Source organism: Apis dorsata, unplaced genomic scaffold (assembly GCF_000469605.1).
Source record: "Apis dorsata unplaced genomic scaffold, Apis dorsata 1.3 scaffold_133, whole genome shotgun sequence".
Lineage (NCBI taxonomy): Eukaryota > Metazoa > Arthropoda > Insecta > Hymenoptera > Apidae > Apis > Apis dorsata.
In genome coordinates, this window is record NW_006263426.1 from 1,175,570 (window position 1) to 1,192,939 (window position 17,370).

Genomic DNA, 17,370 nt, shown 5'->3' on the forward strand with positions numbered 1-17,370 from the left:
AGGTGTGCGGTGTTCACCCTGGCCTAGAGATTGCCTTGTTCTCCTGTGACGTGTTCTCCTGGCCAAGGAACGGATGTGCACGGGGGTGAAGGAAGAACAGAAGGGGATAGGGGGTGTATACGCACGCGAGGGGTCAAGGAGGGAGGAGGGAAGAAGGATGGAGGGCTCAAGGGAGAGTGGGATAACGCAGGCGCGGACGCAGACGCAATAAGTGGACGAAACGGCGCCGAGCATTCCGGCAACGGCAGACAACGCGGCACGATCAAGCCGAGGTAATCCATCGTCGAACATCCTTACTTCGTTCTATACTCTTACAGCGTGTACACCGTATACGGGAGAGGAGGAAAGGATATGGGTGTCGTTAAGACCGCATCGGAGAGCGTCCTCGAGGACAACGTGGTCCCCAGCGAGGAAGCGAATTATTCCGTGCAAGGTTATGCCGGTAAGTTTTTCTAGGTGTCTTTTCCTCTCTTTTCTTCTTCTTCTCTTTTCTTTCTTTTTTTTTTTCTAATTTTCGTTCATTCTTTCCCGCGGTGCTTGGTGCGCGTATTCTTCACCGTGTATTCACCGTGGTCTCTTCGTGCGCGCGAGTGAGATATCACGAAGCCACGCGAGCGATATAACGAAGTGAAGAGTGAGGAAAGTATGACGACGAGTCGAAAGAAAACCGCGTGGAAAAAATCGTGTCCAGCGTGGACACGATTGAACGGGACGCAACGGGATACGATTGAATCGTGGACGAGAGGAAGCCGCTTAATCACGGCGAGAATTTAAAGGCGATGTGGCGAGCCGCCCACACGAGTTGCTAACAGGTGTTTGAAGATACAGATATACTGGCCGCGCTCTGGCTATATACGTTACTCGCCGCGTAAGCATCTCGAGGTGATATTTGATATTCCGTCGAATCGTTTCACTGTATCTCTTTGGCAATTCCCTTCGAAAATTCAGGATCGAGTATATTTATATATCCCGAATGAGATTGGATCTGTGCGTAAAATCGATCTATTTCTGTTTCGAGATTTTGTTGTTGTAATTCGGGAGTGCGTTCAGGGAGGGAGGACTTTTATTTTCGACGCGATCGATAATTTTGAATCGATATATCACGATGTTAAAGAGAAATGGAGTAAGGAAATGACGAGACGTAGGAACGTTTTACCTGTTGAAGCAAAGAATATGCTATATGTAACGAATTATGGATTCGTTCGAGCTCGATACGTAATTGAAAATTCTTCCACTTTATAAAAATAAAGATACAATGTTTCCTGAAATAGCATCGTCGAATAATTGTATTTACTTTATCTTGTCTCTTTATTTATTAGAAGGATAAAAGTTGGCAAGTTCGAAAGAATAAACAAAATCTCGTCCCGTAGAATTTTTTCCAATGTTTTGACGCGTCGTCCCGCGTGTCGGGATTTATTATCGTGGCATATTTTCAGCAGACGATACACAACGATCGTGTAGGTGTTGCGTATCGTTTTGAACTTGGCACACATTGACTCTATTTATATTTATGAGGGATCGATAATGGTCCGTTGTGAAAGTTAAAAGAAACAATTATGGCCTTAACTATCCGATAAAAAGTAGAAAAGAAAGAAGAGAGAGAGAGAGAGAAAGAGGAAAAAAGAACGTGATGGATATTATAAAAATATCAAAGATGATAAAAACGACAACGTGATTTATTATGTGCACCAGGATCTAAAAAGAATGGTATCAGTGAAAAAATCTTTTATCTGAAAAATCACTTGAATTCTCATCAATCATTCCGCATATTTTTATTACAAATTAAAATAACATTTTTTTATAAAAATTAGAAAATTCATGTTATAATATCATTTTTCCACTTCGTAGTATACTATTCGTGCACGAATCGTAGACGAATTATTTCACGAATAATTCTAGATTTAAGATGGGAAAGATGACAATTGTAAAAAATGCACCTTTATCGATATTTTCCCGATGTAGAGCAATTTATCGCTTGTTTTCAAAGGGAAAACAGGGAAAAGCATAGATACCTAGAAATGTTCACGGCAAAAGGAGCAGACCTACGTCATATTAAAGACGCGGAACAATGTGCATCGTCCTTGGCCTCGTGAGATCGCCTATGGCTCGATAAAGTGTTCATAGTCTTCCGAGTACGAATTTTAAGCTCACGATGTGCATCCTCAGAAATATTGTAATACCTTGTGCGACAGAAAATCAACATATTCCATATCGAAAAGATTCCGATCCGCTTAAAATATCGAATTTAACGCCTGTTGTTTTCTTCGTTTTTCTTCTCCTTTTTTCTCTTTCTTTTCCTCTTTTTTCCTTTCTTTTTCTTCTTTCACTTTGACACCGCGATTTTTCACTTAAAGTAACGAAGAAATTCTCGAACGAACTAATAAATGAATGTCAGCTAAAAGAATTTGAAATTCCTATGTATTTTTACGAATCATTGTAAACATTTTTCACTGCCTGTTGCTTTCGATTCGCAAACATTATATATTTATTATGGTTATAAGTATCATTTGATTATGTCGAATTATATTAAAAGTTTTACATAATCAATTTATATCATTAACGCGTGAAATATTAGAATTAAATGTGGTAAATAAATAGATTTTTTAAAATAAATTACTCAAATACTTTTCGTGATTTTTGAATTTTTATAATCACAACGCTTTTTCTAATTTTAATTATTTTTACTTTTCTTAATTATTTCATCCTATTTTTCTTGATGAAATTTAAATTCAATTAATTATAATTGTGATTGCTATTGTATAATTACAAATTCTTTAATGTGCGACTCTTTTAAATTAATTTTCACACTTTTGCTCTCTGTTTAAGATTATCTTGCTTATTCCAATTATATTTATATTATTTCATCTTCCATGCATTTTCAATAAAAATCAAATATTTAAATTTATCAAATAAAAAAAAAATATACATTATTTTCAACGCAGTTGGCTACTTTCCAACATTTTTCGAACGTGTTTCATTTGTAGAACGACAAATTTTACCACACCTAAAGGCTATTATAAAAAAAAGAAAAGAAAAAAATTTTTATCCCGTAAAAGATTCTACAACAATTGGTTCTTAGAACGAAACCATTATTATCGAATTAACTCTTTGTCGAACGTGCGGTTAATAACGATCTCATAATAATTTTAACTCTCGAATTTTCGAATATTACGACCGTGAATCGGTCAAGGTCTGTAACGTTTCGAATAGAGAATTCATGGATCCTGCAGTCTATACATATATCATATCTCGACATATGGAGGTTCTCGAAATATGTTTCGATTAAACGATTCGTCTCTTGGCGCTAATAAATGACGCGTAACATCCTATTTCTATCGATATACGATCAACAAACGAGATCGAACAGCGGATCTTCGATTATCGGGTCAGGATATTGGAATTATTGACGTGAAGGCAGGATAAAGTTATGTTTTAGAGGTTTCGTGAGGAAATGGAGGATATGACTATTAAATATAGACTGTTGTATTTACATTCGTGGAAATTATGAAATTAAACATTTGTTATTTAGATATCGGTTTGAGCAACTTTTTTTATTTTGTTTTGTTCTGTTCGTTGAAATAATATCATTGATTCGAAAATGAATCTACGGAAGTGGAAGATGTAATTATTAAATATATATCGATATTATTTACATCTGTAGAAATTGAAACAAATTTCACGATCTCATGATATAAATTCAAATAATTTTTTATTTTATTTTATCGTTTTTTTTCGAAATAATATTTTAAATAATTTGTTGTTTCTTTTTAATCAACTCGTTCTCCAATTATAATCTATTAAGTGTATATACATCGCGTTATATTTATTTTGATAAATATTAAATATTAAAATGTAAGTAAAAGTACTGAAATTAATTTAACCAAAAGAACTTTCTGGCAGAAAGAGCGATTCGATTAACAAGTTAAATAGCATTTTTTAACGTTTTACATCGTTTTATTTCTATGACGACACAGAAACGTTGTCATTGTATTTGAGTTTGAAGAATTTTCGGTCGATTTGGAATATGAAATTTTCTTGCGTTTGCCGTGTAGAATGTTTCTATAGTATAATGTAAAAATTGTATTGGGATATTTTTGTATTTTCATACGGAAAGAGAAAAATTGTCTTTATAATATCTATAAAAACCTTTAAAATCATAATAAAATTAAGTAAAAGAAAATTTTTCCGTTTTCAATTTTACTTTGTTGATCAAATTTAATTAAATTATACTATATCGCCGCAAAGCGATTTATATATTTTTATCATCAGATACAATTAAACATTGAATAAAATTTATTTTTAAATATGCATAAGTCAAACAAAATTAAATATTCGAGAAATCGAAGTGAACTTATTTTAAATGTTTTTCACAAAGTGACTCTTACATATGTTTCTGCATCAAACGTTTCTACCATTATACACACATAAGGTAATTTATTTTGTTTCCTTCTCTTAAATCTTTCGCATTAAGAAGTGAAGGCGATTTTATCTGTGAAATAAACCTGTTGGATTAAACGTCTCGTAAAATGTCCACTTTATCCACGTATTACGATATGTTCTGAAATAAAAGATTATTTAGCTTTATAAAAATAATTGTAACTACATTTTAAAGGATCGTTATGGGTTATAAAAACGAGGATATAAAGCTTTAAAGTTTTAAATATCCTGCAATTAGATCCAATTATTTGATTTATCCCATTTCCACACATAGTTTCCTTTAATCGCTTAAACTATCCTCTAAAGGGACATCTGTTGCACGCTGTAAGGACTTAAGACAAGGTTTTCTAAGATACTAATTTGATAAAACGAAATAAAATTATAATTGACAAATTATGTAATTGAATAATACGATTACTGATTTTTTTAAACTTATTTTTATCTTTCTAAAAACGAAATGATCGATGAAAAAAGTTTTTATTTCATTTTCTTTGGGAATTGTACAAAATTTCGATGGATATATAAATTTAAATAATTTATTAAATTATTGAAACAAGGATTATTTTGAAAATTTTGATATTCGTCACTCGAATCAAAATTATAATTGACGATATATTGTTAAACCAATATAATTTCAACAATACGATACACACAAAGAATAAAAACAAATTTTTTTCATAATTTATCCAGAAAATTTGTATAATTATTAAATTTCCAAATCCTATATATAATTCTATAATCTTTAACTTTTATTCGCACAAATATATATTCATTCATTACATTTTTCCTCCGGATCCGAATATCCAAAACGAAAATTATTAAACATTTACGGATCGATATTTCTTCCTATTCAATCCTCTTAAAACGTATCAATATATTTTACAAGTATCTTATACGCAAATATAAAACTGAATAACAATTTTCTCGTAAAAATTTATAATTTCAAAATTTCAATATATATCCGATCCAAAAAAGACAAAGAGACCGTAGCACGAGCAATCGATACATTATGCAAATATCGCTTTGCAAGGATTCATTAGTATGCACGGCTCAACAAATTACAGGAATTCCGGATGACGTTGCCAAACCAAATATTGCCATTATCGTGTCACGTGCAGATTAATTAATTATCAATCCGTTTGGCCAAACATGCAAATCCTCCGGGACCTGCATCTTCCTGTTTTCGAGTTTCGTCAATCTTCTTCGTCGGGTTCGGTCATCTCGGAGGTCTCTTCATCAACGCACGTGTCGTCGTCATAAGTGTAACACGGTGTGACATAAGTCTTTTGAGCCGTGCACACGTCCGAATCGGTGGTTTCTATTTCTTCCGTTAGCGATTTCCGTTTCAACAGTTGTAATACTTGGCTGCTCACCTCTTCCTCGGGAAGCAAGAAGGTATTGAATTTGTCGATCATGTTCAGAATCGAGGTCATAGCGCTCGTGTGCTCCGGCTCGAACATCTTGCCCTCTGGATTTTCCCTGAACAGATATTCAGCCTGGAAAAGAGGGATTGGAATTAGAAATTTTAGGGTGTTGATAATATCGAAATATTTTTATCGGTGATCGTTTCACGAGTAATTGACAAATTTGTTTCTGTTTGTGTTTGGAAATTCGATATTTGTTGAAGTAAAAAGATTGAGAGTGAAAGTTAAAAATGATTATCTTACGCTTTTTTTTCCAACGTTTAATTCGAACAAGCGATAGTTCTTGTATATCTTATGTCATAAATTAGTTAAGAAAGTAATTTTCATTTTATTTAGTACTATAATTTAATAAGAGATAGAAGATAATATATATTTAAATATCATTTCGAATCGTTATAACAAAAAAAAAAAAAAGGAAGAAACGAAAAAATTTCCAAATAAAATCATTCTATTTCGTCCGTATTTTATCGTTCCTTTCCTCATGTAAGAATATATATTTCAAAAATTCGAGAAATATAAAAAATACACTGTCCTCCATTTCATTCGTAGCGAAATAAAGGCATTATCGACAATTGTTCAATTGAAAACGATTGTGAAAAATTACTCGATGCGAACACGCACTTGGAATACACGATGCCCTCAAAACGACACGTATAATACGCGTCTCGTTATTCTTTCCGGAAGTTTGATGCGTTCGTGACGCCATTTCCAGCGCACATGCACGCGTCCCGTTTGAAAATGGGTCATGTCTCATTCTTTGATCCATTTCCTCCCTCAATCTCGATTGCTCTCCATTTCGTTATTTAACAAATAACGATCATTTCTTGTTTCTTTGACGTTGGCACATCGATTTCGTGCGAATAAAAAGGAAAAATCGATTTTACTTCCGAAAAGAGAATCTGAAAGAATAATTCTCGAAACTCCTTAGCGAGAAATCCACTGAGAATAAAATAATTGGAAAATCCTGAAAAATTGATTGTTTTCATCGTGTTAGAATTTTTTCGAATATCGAAGTTTTAATTGTTTGAAGAGATATGAAAAGAGAATTTTAATTTGATAATATTTTCGATGGAATTTAATGATATCATTTTGATGAAATGTGAAACGGTTGAAAGAGTTATTTCGTGAGCGAATGTGTGCTTATTAATTTGTTGAATGTAATAGATGGCGTGCTTGGGTCTCAGAGCAACCTATATATGTGTAATTAATACTGTTTAATCTAAGTTTATAGAGTTTGAACCATTAGATCAATTATTATTTTTTTAATTATATTATGAAAGAAAAACTATGTTTAAAAAGAAAAACTGCATATTTGGTAGATTTTTTTCTGTATTAAATAATTAATAATTTATTTTTTAAGCTTTGCACAATGCTTGAAAAGTTTATAAACGAACATATAGATTTTGAAAAATGGACATTTCATTAATTATCGAAAGATGAAAGAATAAGAATCTTATGAATATAAAGTTAATCATAGCTTTTTTTTTAAACTCTAATATTGTATAATTTTTTTTTTATAAAGTTTCTTTATAAAGATCAAAATACATTATCTTTATTTTATAAAAACTTCGATAAAGAAAGCGAATTCAATGAATCTCTATGATGCGACCTTCGAATAATTCAAGGTCACAGGGGAGTAAGAGTTGTTTGAACAGACAAGAATCGATATGTCTGGTACATAGTGTTTTCAGTTTATTTACAGATCATGTTCGAAGTTTGCACACTGTCTGCTTGAAAAATGTAATTTTGTCTAAAAAAAAAAAAAAAAAGAAAAACTTTTGAAAGCCGTTAAAGTTAAAGACGAATATAAAGTGTAAAATCTTTTTCGAAGTGTGATACAAAAATAAGTATGGAAAGGTGAAAAACTTTTACTAACGCTTTCTTTTGTTTCTACTAACTTTTAGGAAAAAAAGTGTTCTTTCTGGAACATTTTTCGTTTCTTAAAAATATTTCAAGACGATTTAAGAATTAAAAATATAATTAAAAATTTTCAGAAACAATATAAAAATATTCGTTTGAGAAAATAAAAGCTAAAACAGCTTCAGCAAGATTATTTTAGAAAAATTTTTAGAGATATAATTCAACTATAAAATTATTTTTTTTAAAAATCCATTAAATAGAACATTTTATTAATTAAAAATATTTTATTAATTCTTATAACTTCCATTTTCTATTCCTAATATCGAATAAAACTCTGTCTAAAGTCTACCCCGAAGAATTCAGTATCATTCAAACAAGAGAATCAAACGATTCGTTATCAGATCCCCATTAAATCGATTTCCTCATTAAAAGAGTATATTCCCTCTTTCGAAGACAATCCTCGTTAGTCTTACGTAATTGAACGAGCAAACGAATTATAATGTCTACCAATTCTCGGAAACTTGATTCGAATGAAGATGCGACTAAGAAGCATAAATGTGCTTCGATCTCATCTCTCTATTATTTAAACCAGTAAATCGACGATAAACCAACAATTCCTGTGGATTAAAATATATCAATTCGATTAAATACGTATGAATGTCATAAGTATTTTACATATTATATGTACAATCACGAGAATATTCTTATATATAAAATAAACTTTGAATAAATAAAAATAAATGAAAAAAAAAATACTTAGAAGAATTATAATTAGTATTAAAAATAAATTTATTAAACATTAATATGTATATATATACTTTATATTTAATCTACTATATATTATTGTTAAATATTTACAAAAATTTTCCATGCAAATTCTATCAAATATTTCCACATGAATGTGATTCACGTGGAATCACAAACTATAAATATTTTACAATTTAATGCTTTAAATATTCTTTAATTATTTCGTTGAAAAAAATGGCACAATTTTCACTTAATCTCGTTTTAATGAACAAATAATTCTACAATTCATCGTACTGAAATGGATACTATATTTTGTTGATATCTTATAAACACTTTTCATTGTTCATTATAATTTCATTGGGATAAACGGCATGATATTTTTCATTAAATCTCATAAGTAAGATTTAGATAAATCTCTGACGAGTAAGATTAATATCCCAAAATTTGAATGGCTGTCACGTCGTTACGTGTACATTTGTAATTCGAATTTATTTATTTCGCGTATCGTACCAGCAATACGTCTAGAAGTCTCATCATTAATTCCCATTTTCCCCCTTGTTTCAAGGGTTGAACTTCCAAGTTACGCTGAACGAGAAGTTTATTTATTAAAGCTCACCGACGCGCGTGGCATCTCGTTATTGTAGAATACAATTGTCTCTTCGATAGATATTTACTATTTCTCTCAAATTTCTCCGATGTTTATTTATCTCACAAGCAATGTGCTGTTTAACTAGATGAAAATTTCGCATGAAAATATTATTCCATAATGGATAAGTATAAGAGGGTACTTCGATGACTTGGTTCGTGTGTAAATTGAGAAAAATTTTAATTAGCGACGTAATAAATAAATTAGCAATTAAAAGTTTAATAAATGATTTAGTATTTTGGTTAATAAGAATCTTCAAGAAAGAAAATTTTGAAATGGAAGAGGAAGATGGAAATTTGAATCTTGCGAATTACGCAGTAGAAAAAGTAATTTTGTTTCAAAATTAATCTGTTAAAATTATTCATCGATATTAATATTAAATTAATATCTAATTTAGAATCGTCGAAATCTGTATAATTAATGTGATAAAATAATATAAATAATAATTATGTATACAAAGTTACTTGAAAACATAAAATTCTTCCTCTCAATTTCTAGTACGAACTATTGTCGCATAATAATGAATATTTTAAATATATTTTGCAAATTTGTGCATTGAAACGAGAAACTATATAATATCGAATTCCACGTTAATATCTTTATTAATTATTTCATCGATCAAATTGAGTCAGCAATATATTTTAATTTTATGTAAAAACCGTAATTGAAAATTATTACATTATTTCATGAGAATGTAATAATGTTTCAATTGCAGACATTTATGTAGGTTTTTTTTATAATTTTCGATAAAAAGAAAATTCGTTCGACGATTTTTAATAAATTAATAAATTTTGGCAACATCAATTGCCTGTCGAGTGAAAAAATATGGGTTCGAAATCCGGCTTAGCATCCGGCTCTGATCGAGAAATTCTTTTTCTCTTTATAAAATAAATGCAATTCTAGCTTCTATGGGATCTAACAAAAGATGACATATATTGTACAAGAAAGTCAGTTCGCAAGTATGTCGTTCATTGTTCCCAACAATGACAAGTATCTTGTATTATAAATTGGCGACATCATTCTCAAAATATTGCCTATTACATTTATTTCACGTATTATTAGAACCAAAGACATATTTTCAAAATAAAAAAATATTATTTTATTATCTTTTACATTACTTTTACTGGCATATAAATCTATTTTTTGCTACAACTTCACATCATTAATTTGTCTTAATCAATTTCGTCAAAAGAAAGATTGATCAAATAAAAATTAAAAGAATTCGAATCAAAACTCTTAAAGTGTTCCCTGTATTCAATTAATGCAAGTGCTTTTTTATTTTTTATATTATCTTGTTATCATTTCAAAATATCCATGATCGATATAATAATATATAAATTAATCGTGAATAACGCGAAATAAATGTTTTCGAATTTTTTGAGTCAATACTTTTTATTTAAGAAATTGAATAAGCTTCAAACAATATAATAATTTCACAAATTTCACACAATACTTAGATTCACCTTTCTCGAAACAATTTTATCCTGTTGAATCCAATAATTTGATATCAATAGAGATGAACGACAAAATTGTTCCATTATCATGAATTGATGATTAATGAAGAAGATCAATGCTCCATAAAATCGATAAATGATAAATTCAAACTCGGATTACAGTTGCATCGCGCTAGACATGTACCAATCACGAAACTACAAACTTCCGCGTTTCAATATTCAAAGATCAAAATTAAATTTCAAAGCATTAGCTTTAACGTTCTCTTTTGAATTCCATGTATCATTAAAACTTTGCGTTTCTGCATCAATTTCTTCTCAAACTTTCCTCCTGGTCAATAAAAGTCTCTTATCTCTCATATTCGTTCAACGACAATTGTTAAGCTTTATCCTCATCGAACGAACTTTTTATCGTTTGTTATCGATGAAAGATTCCAAAAAATGACGAACAAACGGGCGAGGAAAAGAATGTTCGTTCTAAAATTATCGATTTCCAAGCTTTCAAGTTTTATTCGAAACTTATTTAGAATCTCGATAAATGTACGAGAAAGATGTATATATTTAATGGAAGCTTTTATCCGAATATTTCTTGAAAATATTGTTCGTAAGTGAGAGATACTGTTTTCAAGCTTTTATGTTTGCGAACTCTTTATTTTTTCACTTATTTCTTCTATTCAAATCTTGATACGTATCTTGATAAATAATGAGGAAGAGACACTTTTAATGCTTTTAATGCTCGAATGTTCTTAAGAGTAAGTGGACATTTTTAAATTGCATTTATCGACTTTTAAGCTTTTACATCTTTATATTTGTAAACCCTTTATTTTTCACGTGGAGTGGAAATTTAATATAATTAAATTTATAATATGCAAATACGATATGATATATTTAGATACATTTTCATCCAACGATTTATTCGAATGCTCTTGAAAGTAATTTTCGTAAGTGCACTCTACATCGAGATTGACTATCCGGCAATAAAATTACTACAAAAGTTATAATAATACAATATTATTATTACTTGTATAATAATTTCAGCTGGCCAATACTAGTTTTACCATAACTTTACTATGTCGGTTCGCTCTCGACACAATCCACTCGCGAAAACTACTATCCTTGCGGAGCAAATTGCGAAAGTTTCATTCTCAAATGTATTCGCTATCTTTATCTATCAATATACAAAGTCAGGGTCAAATCAACGTGTTAATATATTTATAGAATATCCCTTAAAAACAAGTATAAAAGTGGAAAAAATATCACTTGAAATTTATTTATCGGTACATTGCGGATGGATCATGATAATTCTCATATTTTCTGTTCCGATGCACACAAGAATTCTCGAGTTTTTATTATCGATAAAGTATTTATATGGAAATATATCTGACCATTGAGTAAAACTATCGATCTACAATACGTTATAAATAATTAAAATTCGTTTTGAAGAAATTGATTTATTTTCGTCAACTTTTATATACCAATCGAAATATATTTCAATCTCAGCCTTCTAAAAATATCCCACGAATACATTAACACTTTAATATAATAATATCCTTCTTATTCCAATATTTCTTATATATTATTTCACATATTATTCATACTTTTCTCAATTTTTTCCGGCCAAACGTAACAACACATCTCAATTGCTTTACCAAGCATCCAAAAAAGAAAAGTAAAGAAATATTTCCTCCATATCTTTTATCCACACCTTGATCGATTTAAAAATTGTCGAACCTCTCTTATATTTGTCTCTATAAAAAAAAAAGTTCGAAAGAGAAAGAGAAATGAGAGCGCAGCTTAAAAGTATCGAACGAGTCGAGGAGAGAAGTTACATGTGAAGCACGAGTGGTTCAACGTACGCTCTACGCGTGGAATTTCACGATAACGGTGAAAGTTTTCGCGGTCGTTACAACCATACCAACGTTAAATGTAATAACATTGAGGAGAGGATCGTGGATTTTGCGTCCCAGGTGTTCGCATTTCGTGAATAATCACGCGAACCGCGCACGATATTGCGAGAGTTTATTATGATTTTACTACGATGAGGAGTTTTATAGTTACAAGTATTAGGTTGTCCAAAATGTTGACATAACATCAGATGATGTAATAAGAAAAAAAATTGTTGCGACTCTCTTTTATCTCTTAAAATTTTTTTTTTTATGAATAAACACGTTTCTTGGATTACAAAGTAGTTGATGTGTTATGTAGCTTTTTTAGATATACGTCGTTTTTATAATATTGTATATTTATTATGATATTCTGTGTATCATTTTACGTAATAGTATATGTTTCAAAGTTTTCAACAATTATTTGTGTAATGTTGATCGTTTTTTAAAAAGACTTTTGAAAAGTGTTTCTTCATTATTGTATATTTCTTCATTACAGATTTCAATACATATAAAATTTTGATACGTATGTAATTCCAATTTCATGCTAATGTAATTAAGGATATATATCCTATTTGATTAGTAGAACAATGAGGAATAATATTTGTATGGTAGATAGATATTATATTTGAATAATGATGGATAACGGTGGTGCTAATGTATCATTATTAAAGGACAATATAGAAATTTAATTAAAACGTGAGACAATCAGATTTTCTTTCAAAAAAATATATTCTAGCTTTACGAAGAATAATTAAGTTCAACGATTAATTAACAAATTTAGCATTAAACTCTTAGCACTGTAATATCATAGACCAGTCAATATTTGAAGGAATTAGTGGTTTAAGTGGTAATTAGGATTCATTGCTCTTTGTTGGTCGTCAAAGTTAAAAGGAATCAAGTGGCTATTGCAAATTACGATCGTTGGAATGAACATTTCTTGGATGGAAATAAATTTAAAAATATAAGAAAAAAAGTAATATAACAACACTATAATGATCCTCTTAACGCAACTTTAAAAACATAACTTCGGATTTTATAGTTTTGAACTTTGCACTTGTGAGCACTAATGTACAATTTAATTATTCAATTAGAAGTTGATGGAACAACGATATAAAAGTTATGTTAAAATTTCACGACTTGTAGAAGATATAGAATTGATAAGATGACGCTTAAAAGAAATTATACATACAAGTATAATTATACAAGTATAATTTTTCTTCTTTTATTCTCAAAATTTTATTTTTACGTATAGGATATATATGGAAAAGATATAAAATTGAAAGCAATTATCCTTTAACGATTAACGATAACTCTCAAACTCCTTTATTTATCTCGAATAAAATTGATCACAATCAAACGTTTCCCCGATTAACTATCGTACCATTTTTTTTTCGAAAAGATACATTTGCCAATTTATCACTTGATCGCGTTTTAAAGAACAAATTCGCCAACGAGATGATTCAATTCGCGCTACGTGATGCATGAAATTTTTCTCTCAAAAGGAAAATACGAGGAAATGTTTTCTAGAAAACGAATGAAATCAGTGGCGAGTTCAGACTCGCGTTACGACGGTGAACTTGAGTCAACATATAATGTCACTTGAAGAAGATTGAAAAAGCTTCGAAGACCCGCAATCGAATAAATTCTTGTTTGGATTCCATCTTATGAAAAGGCATTGGCTCGTTCCTACGCCTACTTTAGATCTATCGAAGCCTCGACGGATTGCAACAAATGTTCATTTTCAATTATGGCATTCTTGCCTCGTAATTCACTTTCTTACCTTGAACTTGAATTTTAAACGCTTTGGCCTCTTTTCTTCGCTCAGTTTCATTAATTACATTCATTTTCTTGCCAAATATTTATACGTAAGATATACATTTAAAAATTTAAAAAATAAAAACATGTAATATAATTCGATCACAATGATGAAACGATTAATTAACACATAGAGATCTCTTAATTCTATCAACTTTTAATCAAAAATTCCAATTTTCCAATTTTCCCATTTAACATTTCCCTTTCTTGAAGAATGTAACGAACTACCCTTCTCCCTCACACAATCCAACAACGATAATTCCAATCCTGACCTACACTAAATCCCACTGTGAACCATTGTGCAACCCGACAAACCATTCTAAAACCTAAAAAACCTCTGCCAGAATGAACTCACTTCCCCTTCCACTACCTTTTAAGATAACCTTTTCAAGGATCGTCGAGATTCGAGGCAAGGGGGGAGGTAAAAAACGAGTCGTGGATGGTTCTTCGAGTGGCGTTGCTCGTAAAACGCACAACTTGTAGCGGCGTAACGAAACAGCCGATACATGAAGCGACCCTTGAACGAGGGACGTTGGAAGGTCGCGCGGCACGAGCCGAAACGCGAGATACGAATCGTTGGAAGGCCCGCCGGGACCGAGGTTACCGAACGTAATAGAAATTTACCTCGCTGTTATTTCACTCTTCCTTCCCCTTAGACCATCTCTCCCCTCTCCCCGGTCGTCTCGTTCACCTTACATAAAAGAAAGGGGCGGATCGATGAAGGCGGCGGATGTCTCGTGATGCAAACGTTCGACGAGGATATGCCCCTCGTGTTTCGACCTCGAGTTCGTTCCTCGAACGTCCTTCGTATGAGCGGATTAACGGGAGAAGGGGAGGAGGGTGGCATGGAGGGTGATCGACCGTTAGAATTAATCCGCGCCTCGTCATGCTCCACGTTCCATGTGGATCGTTGTTTAATCGTCGTAAGAAACGGATCAAGAAACGTCGATACGTCAATCATTGGAGGGGGAGGAGGGGTCGTGGTTGCTGCGTGTTATTGTTATATTGGCAAGTATTGTTGGGAAAGGGATGATGGGTTTGACGGGGATTTCTTCGATTTATCGTCGATGGATTTGTAATGGATTTATATACAAACATTGTATTTGGTTTGCAAGCTATGTTATTTATCGTTATTGAATTTTTTAGAGTAGATAATGTTTCTTCGAATTGACGTTTGATCGTTTGAGATTAAGCTTTTCGATTTACGATCGAAACTAAATGACGATTTAGTTTCTCTTTAATGTACTTGTCGTCGATTTGGAGAATTTTTTATAATATTTCGTGTAATTTTTTTGGAAATAGTTCGAATTTTTCTTGTATTTCATTTTTAAAAATATTATCACGTATAGTGAACACCGTACAAAATAAACATTTCGTTTTTAAATAAAATTGCCTTGCGATTAATAAGATTGTCAAATTCTTGAAAGAATAAATACCATTATGAACTGATGGAAAATTGTCGAGGAGGAAAATTACAAATGAATGAAAAATTCAAGTTAAATTGTGGAGAAGATAATTTGATTAAGGTAGGTCAACAACTTAACGGCAGTTGTTTTTAAATGAAATAACTATGGCGTAAGATCTCTTCAGAATCTGAAACAGAATGCTCCCCTTTTGAATAGTATCTCACTTTATCCAAAACGAATCGATTGCCAAAAAAAAAAAAAAAATGTTCAGTTTAATCCAATACGATTAATGTATATATAGATTCGATACTTGAAATGATCGTTTATTATTTCGAAATATTCGTGATAAATCCATCGAAACGAAAACTGTTTTATTACATGCTCGAGTCATCGAGTGACGAGTGAGTTTTAACATTGTTATCATCTCGTTAACACGTTGCAAAATCTTGTTAAAAATATATACTCATTCGATAAATAATAAAATTCAAACTATCGTATTTCTTTTTAGAATGACATTGATCTATACAAGCTCCAATTTTTTTCATCTTTCTTTTTTAATCGTTTATTCTATATATATATATTATTCTATATAAATTATACGATAATGAAATATAGGAGACAGATTTTATAAAATATGAAACCAATATAAAATGCACTTTATGAAAAAACTTTCAATATTGATCTAAATTTCAACGTGAAATTTTCATTAGATAATAGAGTCTTAAAAAGAGGTAAAAGAAATTGATGAAATTATTTAAAAAATGTTGATTTTCAGGTAAATTCATTCTAAATTTTCATAAAATAAAAGAGAAATATATATTTTTGAGGGAATTTAAATCATCGATAAAAAAAGAAAGAAAATAAAATAAAATTTAAATCAATAATCTTTTTCGATTAATCTCGTTCGATTAAAAACTCTATTATGAATATAATATTCTTTTACAACGCACTATATCCGTTTTTTAAACTTGGAAATCAACAAGAGGGAAAAAAAGTCATGTTAAGAAAAGACGAAGGAGGGAGAAAAGTTTCGTAGCTAATTTCCGCGGCATCAAACGCGTTCTTAAGCGGTAAGGTGGATTGCTTTTTCGACTTACGAGAAAATCAACTGGGTCGTCTGGACGCAAATTTGCAACTTCGATGAGTCCTTGCGTCAAGGTTGGCAACACGTATTTCATCAAATAGTTGCGCAAAGGGAGGCTAGCCAGGCAGAGTTTCTCTTCCTGTTCCTCCGTCAGTTTTTCCATCAGATTCGTCTACGGATACGGAGAAATTTTTATTCTTCAAGGGGAAATTATTCTTCGCGATAAGTTAATTTAAAAATCGTAATTTGTGATAAAAAAATTTGTTGTTTATTGCACGTGACTAAATTCATAATAATTAGAAAAAATAATTATTAAAAAAATATAAAAGAAAATTATTCTTCGTGATATATTTAAAAATTAACGTTAAATCGAAATTTTATTATTTTTATACATTACATATAATTTTATTATTTTTATACTTTTGACTAAGTTTGTATTATTAATAATACGAATACGATTTATGTTATTATAATATAAATGAAAGATATATTACAATGCAAATAATTTTTAAATAAAGAACAATACTTTTAATTTTTAATTAATTTGTTTTCAGCCTCAGTATAATATTTTTAATTTTTTTTTCTTTTCTTTTTTTTTTTTTTTTTTTTTTTTT

General features: G+C 30.7%; 2 protein-coding genes across 3 annotated transcripts in view; one reads left to right on the forward strand and one right to left on the reverse strand.

The window, feature by feature from the left end:
• Positions 1-136: 136 nt before the first annotated feature.
• Positions 137-17,370, forward strand: part of LOC102677096 (synaptotagmin-10-like) — a 51,722-nt gene continuing 34,488 nt past the window's right edge. Inside the window, exon 1 of one of the 2 annotated variants that reach the window (XM_031509232.1) lies at positions 137-442. In XM_031509232.1, the coding sequence (XP_031365092.1) occupies positions 352-442 (91 nt within the window). In that variant the 5' untranslated portion in view covers positions 137-351. The remainder of the gene's footprint in view (positions 443-17,370) is intronic. The other variant, XM_006613088.2, reaches the window with a different exon arrangement.
• On the reverse strand, positions 5,349-16,984 carry LOC116185228. Its single transcript, XM_031509233.1, has 2 exons — positions 16,770-16,984; positions 5,349-5,933 (listed from the first exon to the last, which is right to left on the reverse strand). Exons 1-2 carry the CDS (start codon positions 16,917-16,919, stop codon positions 5,631-5,633), a joined length of 453 nt encoding a protein of 150 aa, XP_031365093.1. The 5' UTR covers positions 16,920-16,984; the 3' UTR covers positions 5,349-5,630.

Bases quoted from the DNA above. Each gene is read 5' to 3' on its own strand.
- LOC116185228 (XM_031509233.1), bottom strand. From the start codon at position 16,919: ATGGAAAAACTGACGGAGGAACAGGAAGAGAAACTCTGCCTGGCTAGC. The intron at 5,934-16,769 runs GTAAGTCGAAAA...CCTCTTTTCCAG, and splicing joins ACGACCCAGTTGATTTTCTC to GCTGAATATCTGTTCAGGGA.